We start from the raw sequence: 12,905 nt of genomic DNA on the forward strand, positions 1-12,905 counted from the left end.
GCAACTGTAGCTTTTTTCCCCAAAACTTTGTCTTCAAAATAAGGTTGTGTTTTATATTCCAAAAAATACGGTAATCAAAACTTCAATTAAGTTGCTTAATCAAAATTACCATTTCTGACTACTGTTCTTTATTATGTCAACAATCAATCAATCCTAAAGCCACCAGATTTGCTAACCCTATCTTTATGGCAAAGTTAGTAGGGCTATCTGAACCGCTGACTGGATAAAGGCAAGTAGCACCCACTGCCAACACCTGCTGGTAACATTATTTATTTTTCTTGAACTGCTAATTAAAGGGAATCCAACTGGCTAGCAGCACACAACACCAAGTTTTTTTCTCCTTTTTTTTTGAACTGCTCACTAGAGCAAGTGAAACTAACTGGAAGCACCTTGCTATCAACTTTTATATACTATTGTTTGGAATAACTGATTACTCAAATGTAATTGATTAATAAGGCTGTCAATTAACTGATTAGCAATACCCACAATCACCCAGTTCTAGTTAGTTAGATTGAAAACTAAAATTCATTTATTAAAATAAACTACCTCAAACAAATAATAAGATTAACTTGATTAATCCACATAATATATTACCAAAGAGCATTGAATATAGTGAATCGTATCACATAACTTTACTAATTAATTGAAATTACTTTTAAATCAATTAATGTCACAAATAATCAACTAATCAAAATTAGTGAATCTGATTATCCGAGTAATATAAATATTGCCATTAGGATTTCTCATTATTTTCAATTAATTTAGGTTTTCTTAACTTGATAATTTTGTATAATGACTCATCAAAATAGGCTCTGAATTGAGATTTTATGGATTTAAAATAAATATTTGGCTCACTTCGCACTGGAATATTCTTCTCCTCTACCTTTAACAAGTGGCACCTGTTGTTAAGTTTATAGACCCTTTATACAGACACACCTAAAGTAACTACATGCTTAATAGCCTCAATATACTTGTGTTAACCTGTACATACTAGCAATTTCACTGATCACTGTTATGTTCAAAGTTTTTCAGATTTATAATCAATATCAGTAATGTTTATTTTCAAAACTAGAATTTTGTAGTTTGAGTAGAGTTCAGATTCAGATAAAACTCTTTATAGACAAACCACAGAATAGTAATGATTATATTTTCAGCTTCTTACAGGTTGTGTATTATGTTGCATGTATGATACATTTTCATGTTCAACACATGATTAAACAAAGTAACTTAATACTAAATTGTTGTACCTGAAGATTTATAACAGATTAAATGAGGGGTGGTTCCAAAATTTATTTCTCAAACAAACCAAAATAATTCCAAATTAGGAGGATTAGTCTCATGTGAGAATAATCTAAAGGTCGAATGTAATTTATTAATGAACCCAATGATTAATCAATTAGCAAATTCCACTAATCAACCAGTTCTACTCGAAATTAAAAGAATTTCTGAGAGTACAGTATGCAAATCTTGTTTAACAAATTCTCAAAACTTTTATCCACAGAGTAGTTTCTAAAATATTATGAATTTTTAGCTTTATAATAAAAACAGCAAGCAACCCCACTACCTCACAACCTAAGAAATTCAATGTATTCAACTATACTTACCCCAATAACCTTAGCAGCTCCTGCCTTTGCAGCAAACATGCAAAGAATACCAGTTCCACTCCCAATGTCCAAAACCACCTTTCCTCGGAACAGATGCTTGTTGTGATACATGGCATTTCTATAGGTTAGAGTACGCACTTCATCTTTTAACATCTCCTAGAAGATGAAATAATTGTTTCAAATATAAAATTCTGTTCGAGATGTAAGGAGGTAGCAAGATGAAACCTAGTCTTCACAAACCACTTGCAACTTCTTTACACAGTCATTTAATAAATATTACTGACTTAGATAACATCAATATTCTTGTTGAAGACTGCTCTTCAGACTTATACACTCAACATATATTTGATACCTAACAGGATGTTTATTGTATCTGGCAGAGTTGTTTAAGCTTTGTTAATATTTTATGTTCTATACAATTTATTTTGGCCTGTAACACTTGAAAACTGTCAAAGTTTACGCTTTCACACCTAAAATAAACAAGCAATATTAAGAAATCTCAGTTAACATATTTACTAACAGTATTATGGTTGTCGTGAATTTGCATGAATCAAAAGTTTGTATGTGCCTGAGCATGCTTCTGTATCAATTGGATTGTACTGAAGTGTAGATGTGGTACATAAACATACATAAGCTCGAAGCTTGAGAATGAACAAGGATTGTAAGATACTGCACAAGGGCTTTAATTTGACTTGAAAGAGTTATATTTTCATGATCCTTTCTGTCCTTCGTAGAGCAAAATCATCGATCTTTTAATCAGCTGCAACAGCTACAGAGAGAAAACAATCTGTGCCAGAATGAAGATTTTTTGTTTGTTGTGAAACAGAGTATGAATCCTTCTTTTGCTGTCCATTTCCACTTAACACTTCTGTAAGCATTTCCTTCACACGTCTCAAGTGCAGTACTAAATACTTAACTGTCAGCAACACAATAAAGTTACAATTTTGGAGCCATCACAAGATGAACAGAGGTCAAGCTGGTCTTTAAAATATATTGCATTATTTAAACACATACTTCCAAAAAGTTTGCATTTTGTGAACCTTAACTCTTATACACTTGTATCAAAATGGTTTACAACAAATATATTATTTCAGATTAACAAAGTTAACATGCAAACAGTAATGCATCACCTACTACCTAGCACATACATAGTGGTGTATGGGATAATGGATATCTCTAATATTATAAATTAAGTCCATACATTACTGAACATCCAGAAACAATGAAAAAATTTATTCACTTATCGGTCACATGTTACAACAATACTGTTTACAATAACAGGAATCCATAAGTTGTTGATGGATCCATACTTCCATCTTGAGGAGTCATGTACAGATTACCAAATAATATATCCAAGGTAAATTAATGTTTGTTATAAGAAACAGCTGTTTGGATTTGGAACACAAATATAATGAATACTAATTAAATTTTCCATTGTGAAAGTTGTATACATGTAATGTCAGCTGGATTGTCAATTTGAATAAGATTTCACTGTATTATGCAAATGCATATTTAGACAAATTAAAAACGTAGTATTTTTGATATTTTTCAAGTAGCCTACAGATATTTTTCAAGTAGCCTACGTTTAGAGTCAAACAAGATGACAAATTAGGATAATGACAACTTCATCTTACAAAGTTTGAAAATCATTAGGAAAAGAAGAATAAAACTAAAAAGACTATTCAGAAGATACAGTATTATTATTTAAACAACACTGTTTAACTTCTTCATGTGGTAACACTAATCAAATTTTGAGTAGTTTTTAAATGGAAGAAGAGACTTCCACTTTAATAATATAGTACTTTGTATTAATCAATGACAACCATATATACCTAAAGTAACCACCTAAATACATCAAATTGAAAATAATGTTAACATAAGCTTTGATATAAAAGATTTAATTATCATAGCTTTACCTTACAAAGATTGAAACCAAATAGGAAATCAAATAACACTGATTTTATTGAGTCAACAACCATTTTTAACCACTAAGCTGGGGGTGCGGCCAAGTTGCTTCTTGTTAGCAAACTTCTATGGATTATAGAATCCAGTTTATATATACGAAGATGACATTTCGAGCAGCAAAATGTTTTCCATACATAAATACTTGGTAAGTTGAGCCAATAGGTCTTGTTACATATACATTTTATAAATACAGTGCCATTATTCTTCTGCAATTTATTAAAAATTCCTGCATATATAACACAGAATTCTGCAAAAACATGACTTCTGGTAACCTTGTCTGCTGATAAGTTTGTAAAGCTTAACTACATAAAATTAATTACCAAGATAATGAAGAACTTATGGTGGATAGAAAGAAGTGATGATTGATATCAGGACACAGTATGAGAGAGTATCAATTACTAAGAGACACTCTCTTCTGGATCGAGGACTCTTTCTTTATATTTGTTCTCAATTTGACCATGGGACCAACAGTTTAAGAGGTAGTAAAGGTAATAAACTCAACCTGAAATGGTTATCTTTTGGAAGCAGGAGAACAGCAAAGCAAGGATGGGTTATGATGATAAGACTAGCTGGAACACCTAAGCATGCACTGACCAGCCAGGTGTTGATTGGAAATGCCCATCACTAGGGAGAAAGAAATGTATGGTAAAAGAGTCTAGCAAGAAGAGCCACAATACTGTCAAGAGAAGAAACCACCTTTTCATCACGATACAGCAAGGCATATTTATAAGGCTCAGAGGCTGCATTCTGTGGCTGAATTAGATTTGAATGTGACAATGAATTGCATCCTTATTTGTCAGATCATTCTCTTGCTAAATAAGCACACCCCAGAGTAGACAGTATTTGTAAGGGTGTGCAAATTTCCTGACTAGGAAGCAGAAGAGGGCCCCTCGCTCAAAAAACTAGTGTTGTTTCAGCCATATGGCAATACAGATGGTAGCAGTAAGTACCCATCTAGAAACTATTTTACAGTCATGGTGCATGTGAAAAACATTAATGTCACAGTGTATAAACAAGTATAGGAGGACCCAGACAATTGTTAGCAGCGCCCATCTAAAAACCATTTAGTAATGGTGGTGATGTGAAAGACGTTAACATCACAGTGTATAGACAAGTGTAGGAGAACATGGACAATTTTTCAAAAGTTCTAGGCATGCTGTCAACTGGAATGATTGGATTTAGAGAAAGGTGGTGCAATGTATTTACATTGTTCAACACCCTAAAGCAACAATTCTAAATCTGTGAACTGTGGCTCCTTTCAGATGCCAGTAGAAAGGTTGCTAGTTACGGAAAGGAAGTGACAAAATAGTGTATATCATTGTGGTCAGCTCAAAACAGAAATGTCTGAGAACTACTGATCCAGAGCACTTAGATGAAAAGTAACCATTACCGTAATTCAATTATCTCTATCTTTTCTTTCCAAACAATCAGAATACATTTTTTGGTGAATGTTGGTAGATAGTTACTTGTAAAACTTCCTAAGCAATCTTCAATGTCACAACACTGTTATGTTACAGTGCAAGATGCATAGTGTCTTCCTCAATTATGGTTAGAGTTGTGCAATATCAAAAATTTATACTGACTGCATACATCTTGAAAAAAATGTTATTACACTTCATCCAAGTTAATTCTTGTTTATTTGACTGAGTGGGTTTTCTAATATTATAGAGCAGTACTAGTTTGTAAAGCATAGTTACTTGAATTGATTGCTATGCTATGAAGGTGAAACTATGTCTGCTATTTCTTCTTTAGACTCTGAATGTGTGTGTTTATTTTGTGGTTAACAAAATGGAAAATAACCTAGATGGTGAGTTAAACTGCAAGTGACCATTTCTTCTGCTTCTTATCTGTGATAATTCTTAAGGAACTGGTAATGTAATAACTCAATAATTAGCACCTAAAAGCTATATATGCATACAAAGAGAGGGAGCAAACAATACTGACAATGGCTGCCATGGATACTAAAGTTGCCACTAGGCAGTGGTACTATGCATTCCAAGTACATGTTGGTAAATATGTAACACAAGCAAAAGTACCTGTCTGCAGTAATGGGAGAAGCATAAGTTAACCTTTCAATTTAAATCATTTCTTGGACTTTAAAAAGGTTAACCGTGTTGCGCTCTTGGTTTCACTCAGAGTCAGAGATCTGAGCTACTTATTCTCCCCACCAATAAATGTAATTGTTGAGCATTTCAGTGATACTGTTACGTATCTACTCGTTTGATAATTTCCGGTATAATTTCTTTCCGAGGACCTTCAGCTATACGAGTCCCTTCTTGATTATAACTAGTTTATTCTTTCTCGACACAAACTTTTTGTAATACACAGAATTTCCACAGTCACTTTACACTTAACAACCTTTATAACACATGCTATAACTCACAGCGATTCACACATTTTACTTACGGTGCCTACTGTTCGCTTGACTCAAGTATCTATCTCTTCACTCTATCTATCTCTACAATTGCGCTGGTTTTTTCTCACCAAGCTTATACACCAAAAAAGAGGACGTCTAGCAAACACTCGGACATTCACGAGGTTCCCCGATAATTCTAGAAACTCCAGCACGCATGTTCCCAGCATCACGCGACTTCCTCTGTAAATGTACATTTTTTATTTATTAAGTTATGCCACATTTTGAAATGTGAATGATAAGTGTAATTAATTCCTAACAATTTAGTGTAGACCATTCTGCTTGTGAAATAAAATTTGGCAACAGCATTATTCATACCTGTTTTCCTGTCATTTCAAAAGTGAATGTTGAGCTTTGCCTGCATGTGTAGCTTTTCAAACAAGAGACAGACAAACACTCGAAGAGACACCATGGTTTGCATATATATATCTCTCATTTCATTTCACTTGGTTATTTACCCACTTAGGATATAAATCACCCTAATTCAAACTACAAAAAGAAACTTTTCCTTATGTCAAATCCTGGTCTGCAAAATACTTAATTTCTTCTTATGCTCTTCAGTGTTGCAGCTTATACCATACCTGAAGGCAGTTATTCCATAACTCCATAGACTAACTACTCTTTCCTCAGCTGGAGTCGTGTCTATGTTTCCACATCTTAAACTTGTGTCCTCTAGTTTTACTGCCTGCAAATTTTTTGAAAATTTCATACGAATTAATGGATTCCAAATTTCTAACAATCTTAAAAACCTCAATCATAACCCTCCAAGCCCTTTTCTCCATCAAAAACATCACAAGAAGTTTCAACCTAATTATGTAAATAGCCCCCATCCCCAATCTGGAATTACCTTGGTAGTTCTATTCTGAGCCCTCTCCAACACATAATCTTAATTTTTATTTCAATTTAAACACTTCTGCCAGATTTAGCCCAGCTCACCTAATAGACCAAATTTCACTGCAAAAGTTAGCACTTTTAGTACAGTTTGAAATACCCAATCACACACAAGAACTTAGATATACAAGGCAAAACTGGAAGTAGGGGACTTGGCTTGAACATTGAATAGTATTCCTTTTGTACAGATATATCACCATACTATCAAGCAGTTTAAAAATATTATAGTGAACAACTATTACAGACTTTGAGATGGTCTAACCACATATGGATTCACCCTTAATTACTTTCAGACATGAAACAAACTGATTCACTGCTACACAGTAGCCTTAAGCAACAACACAAAGAATATAACACATCATTTACTTGAAATTGTGAATGATATAGGTCCTTCACTTGTCCACACACAAGCAACACTACCCAAGTACATGGCTGGAACAGCAATTTTTAAACAAGCATGAACATGCATTAAGGAGCATCAAAGAATGGTCAACATCATATGGGAGAGGGATAGAGGATGCAAACTTAGTGACTGTACAAAAAAGTCACATAAGATAAAATACAAACAGGCCTATAAGCAAACACTGTATAAAGAATACTATCAATCTTCCCTATCCTTGGACTGACATTCCCTAAATGGCAAGAATAGAGAATGACCTGTCAGATGACCAACTTACAAACATGATATGAATTTAAAAGTTTCATTCTTGCAAGTCCCTCTTTACAATGTATCTACATAACTCCAAAAGTATATTTCTCATCAAAAGTTTACATGCATATTACACACACAATACAAGTGTACAATGTGAAAAGAAGTACAGCTAAAGAGCAGTGAAAGCTACGAAGTAATTTTTAATAACTTTACAAGTTGAAAAGAAAAATAAATTAAATTATTGCACGAAATATTTATATACAGAGAGAGAGAAAATGTGTACCAAGATATTGTAATACAAATTTCACATAGTAATAAAAACATTAAAATTTACTGTGTACTGTACTTTTTACTTAATAGTTAGTCCTATTAAATTGTTGCACGAAATATTTATAAACAGAGAGAGAGAGAAAATGTGTACCAAGATATTGTAATACAAATTTCACATAGTAATAAAAAAATTAAAATTTACTGTGTACTGTACCTTTTACTTAATAGTTAGTCCTATTAATGCACTACTTCATTCAATCCACAACAAACTGTGCAATTCTTATGATGTGAATGCCTCTTCCAAGCTGATGAGGCATGATTATAATTATATTTGTCATAAGACATTAGTACTAGGCCTATTATACTGTTTAACATCAACAACTTTATCTAGTCCATTAGGGATTTTCAAGAATTAGAAGAGTTTATTACTATAGTATTACAACCACACTATGTTTGCCATATCCATTGCTAATCACATGTTCTGTTCAATTGAGGACTCAGTCTGGCTGAGGCACAACAAACAACAGTGGTAGTTTGAACACTACTTTTATAAGCCATTTGTTACAACAACAATTGTTATTGTGTGAACATGTTTTCCAAGCTGGCAAAGCATGATTATAATTATACTTGTCATGAGACATTAGTATTCGGCCTATTATATTTTTAAAATGTAAATTTTTTTTATCTAATTCTTCAAGAGTTTTTCAAGAATTAAAAGAAGTGTATAATATTAGCATTTCAACCACTGTAACATTGGTGGAATGATACTAACCTGTTACACCATCACAGTTTACAGCTGTAATATATTGAATGGAGATGACCATGTACCTCATGGTTTCTCATAGTTGTTTGAAGAATGTCACTTTTTATGCATCCTGTGAATGCAGACAGAAAGTTTTTTTCCCATGAAATTGATTATTTTGCACCCAGTATGCAATTTTTTGCATTCATGTGATCACTCACAGGTTACAGTCCTTAACATACAGCATAATATAGAAGGAACTCCATCTGGAAAAGCAATGCAAGTCACAGGTACACAAGTGTTTCCATGTGGTCTATTATTGAACTATCACATACTTAAAGCAGCTGGAGAATGAAACATATATTCATGCTATCTCATAAAGATATATTGCTCAAATCACTTGACACAATATCTATGGATTTTTATGTGACTAGATTGTTGAAATGGGTTCTGGAAAACCTTTTTCCTCATACTCTAGACAGATTATGGAATGTTTGAGGGAGAAGCAGGGCTTGACATTAACTTTTTATCCCGAGAATGAAACAGATATTCATGCTATTTCAGAAAGATATATTGCTCAAGTCACTCAACACAGTATCTATGGATTTTTATGTGACTGGACTGTTGAAATGGGCTCTGAGAAACTTTTTATCCCACTTGTCCCTTCGGGCAACTGACCATTAAGATTTACTTGCCCAGTTTCAGTAATTATTGTATGTTGGTTATGCTAAATAGTATAACAGATAAAGGATAATGATCATCTCATACGAAATTATTTTTTTAACTTGCACTGGCTTTGTTAGATTGGTAACTCTTAAGATGTGCTAAATCTGTACCATTTTTTATTTGCAATTTCAGAAGTATCTGATATAGGGTGAGTGGCATCTCTCCACTTATTACACAATAGGTAATGTTAAACATATAGGAAATTAAAGTTTTGTTTTTTCTCCAAGCTTTCTTCATGCATGATCATTTGGTCCTTAAACATGTTTATTTGCTGTATACTTACGGGTTTTTGATGAGCCTCAGCACATAATAAGTGTTTGGGAGATGCAAAATGAGACCTAATGCTGTCTATTCTGTAGGTTTTATTACCACTTGTAAATGATGTTACACCAGCAATCTCTTTAAATTCAGAGCAAAAAGTACATATCATTCCATTCTCTGAATCTTCAAGTCCATCAAAATCATTTTTCCCATGAGTCCAAAAAATTTATTTTCCCTTTTTTTTTCATCATCCTTTTTCCTTTTGTTAGCTTTCTTAGTGTCAGAAGAAACTCCTTTGAAAAACCTAGCAAGAGTTAACTGAGATGCCATCACATCCCATATGTATTCAAATAAGAAACCTTATCTTAATACTTGTTTTTCTGGCACAATTGCTAGGCAACCAGACCTAAATCAGGCTCAGTACCACCACCTTTACCATTACCCAATAGTAATATAACCCTTATATGTAAAAAAATGTCACTAATACCAAGATTTGGATTTAAGTACGTGAAAAACAAAAACCATTCTTTAATATTTTATTTTTTTACCAATTCACATTATAATAGATAAAACATTGTAATTTGTTTTTATTTAGAATATTGCGGAGATAGCAATGAACAACCATAAGTCAGTCACGTTTCAACGTGTGTGATTGACTATATCAAAATATCTTGACGTGTTCTAATTGGTTGGTTTTTATAGCGCTGCTAAATGTAAAGAGGGGAAAAAAATGCTGAATCAAAAAGCAGTAAAGAAATATCATAACAGAATTTTATGTCAATTAGAATCAATTTAAAAAAAACATTTCTTTTCATTCACTGCTTTAACACTTTAACCCTTTCACTGCACAATTAATTTCCAGGCTGGTCCTCAAAAAAGATAATTTGTCAACAAAAAAATAAAATCATCGATTTGACTTCCTTTATTTTTTATTAAATTTGCAACATAAAAAGGCATTGTATTTTCTATATCTGACATTAATTATCCTTGAAAACTAGGATGGATAGTGAAATTTTTTGATTTAACTTACAAAAATAAGGAAAATAGGATGAAAAGTGTTCTTCAATAATTGACAAATTATTGGCATCACTACGTCAATAAGAGGTCAAAATCATTACAAAATATAAAGATTTTAATAAAGATATAAAGAAAGTGTCTTCATATATGGTAATTACATACAAATTGTAAATTACAAATAACTAAGTTTCTTGAAAAATATATAATACTCAAAATACTATATACAAAAATATATTTCATTTTGCAGCACACAGATGGCATAATGCACACAAACACAGAGAATGTTTCAAGGATGCAGGAATGTTCCTATACATCGCAGAAGAGGGAACTTTTTTTGGTAGATGTGGAATAAATCTGAATATCGCCATCACCAGGTATAAATGTTTGTTTGGATATATCCAAACATCGCAGCAAAAGGGTGAACTTACTTTCTTGATTGAGCAAGTATGATTTTTCAGTTGTCCAAACAGAGATTTGATCTTGTCCCGGGCAATCAAACAATCATTAATGTCAAGCTGTGAGGAATAATGTGCTTTGGACATAACAGCCTGAGAATGCAGTCGTTTGCAACTAACATTATGCTGCAGGGCTGAAGCCAAGACATGGCCTTCTGACAGAGCATGACTGAGTGTGGTGAGGCTCCAACATAATTTTGATGTGATGTACTCAACCTCTGGACTCCACTCTGAGACTTTTAAGCTGTACTGTGTTAACCTTATCCAAATTTAAAACAACATCTAACATGATAGTAAAAAATTAATTTTGATAAGAATTCTATTTTAAAACTCTATAATTTAGATAAAAATTTAATGTAAATTTTTTTAAATAATTAAAGTCTTTTTTTTTTTCATCAGTTTAAATTTCAACATCTAAATTTTTTGATCATTAAAATAAGACAATTTAAGTTGCAGACTTTAGTTTACTACTTTAGTACAAAGCTTTATTAGAATGGCTCATCAATTTAAAACTACAACCCTAAGTTGATCAAAACATATTTTGGTCCCATAATAAATATAAATGGAACATAGAAAATATTGAGAATTTACTTAATATATTAACCATAACAGCAAACCTTAATTCTTCCCATTTCACTTAAAGTAAAACTAATATTACTAATGATGGTACTGTTTTACAACAACATTTCTATGATAGAAGCCTTCAAGAAAGTGATGTTAATATTACATTATCAGGGGTCTATAAGGTGAAAAACACGATGAAACAATCTTGGGGCCCCCAGTGGTTCAGCTTTATGTCTGCAGATTTACAATGCTAAAAATCGGGTTTCCATACTCATGGTGTGCACAGCACAGCTTTGTGCTTAATTACAAAAAAAGAGAAGGAAGGGGGGACATTTAATTTGATGGCTACAACTTCTTCACAAAATAAAGTGTTAAATTCTGAGCAAAATTAAAATAAGACAGACTGAAAACAAGTGCACAGGAACTTCCAAAAACACACGAAGCTCAGTCAAAAAATAAAAGTTCAACCAACCTAAATATACCGAGTTAAATTCCATAATATGACACTAAATACATGATAACTAAAATTCCTACCTCATGGATGCCAAAATGAGCATAGGAGTCAAAATAATAATCCTTGGAAGTCATTTCTTCTGGTTTGTATGTAGACAATCCATCCATTTCTTTCTGACACCTCCAACAATATTTCCCAGATTTCATTAATTCTGGGGTAGAATTACAATCTTCTGATGCCATTTTTTTTTCTGTAGTTCCCTCTGTGGTTGATACCTGAGTAAATTTAATTAATACCCAACTTAAAACAACACACTATTATAAATATATATATATGAACTGGTTCAAGACTTTTGTAATTTCAACCATATTAAATAAATAACTTCTTAAAAGTTTCATGCTACTGGAAGAAGTTAATAGTTTACACACCACTCAATGAGGTAGAATTCCTGATTACGCATGTACATGTATTTGTTGATTTTGCAGATGAGCTTCCAACTTGCTTCACCTTTCTCAGCAAAATAATGAATGAATCAGCAATGGTGGTAAACTGAACAACATAAGACTCAATAACTTTTAAGTACCTTTCAAATCACCTTTTCCTCAAGATGTTAACATATGCCACAGTACTGGCTGTATACTAGAAAAAGATTGGATCAACACAAATGAAGAAACATAACATTATTTATCACGAAAATAGAAATATTTATGATAAGTCTGTGAAAGAGTAGCCAAATCACCAGATGCCCAGTCACGTTTTGTCATTATACTTTCATTACTTTTCTTGTAGGACATGTATATATATTTTTTTTTTTATATATTTTTAAAATAACTTTCAAATTACTTGTCTCATTGCCATTAACCCTTTCGATATGGGTCTATAGGTGAAAGG

General features: G+C 32.5%; 1 protein-coding gene across 1 annotated transcript in view; it reads right to left on the reverse strand.

The window, feature by feature from the left end:
• Positions 1 to 12,905, reverse strand: part of LOC106472026 (protein arginine N-methyltransferase 1) — a 44,082-nt gene that overhangs the window by 23,931 nt on the left and 7,246 nt on the right. Inside the window, exons 2-3 of the mRNA XM_013932658.2 lie at positions 12,095 to 12,289; positions 1,605 to 1,760 (exon numbers count right to left, since the gene is read on the reverse strand). Coding sequence (XP_013788112.1) covers positions 1,605 to 1,760; positions 12,095 to 12,289 — 351 coding nt within the window. The remainder of the gene's footprint in view (positions 1 to 1,604; positions 1,761 to 12,094; positions 12,290 to 12,905) is intronic.

Source organism: Limulus polyphemus, unplaced genomic scaffold (genome assembly GCF_000517525.1).
Source record: "Limulus polyphemus unplaced genomic scaffold, Limulus_polyphemus-2.1.2 Scaffold116, whole genome shotgun sequence".
NCBI classification, from domain to species: Eukaryota; Metazoa; Arthropoda; class Merostomata; order Xiphosura; family Limulidae; genus Limulus; species Limulus polyphemus.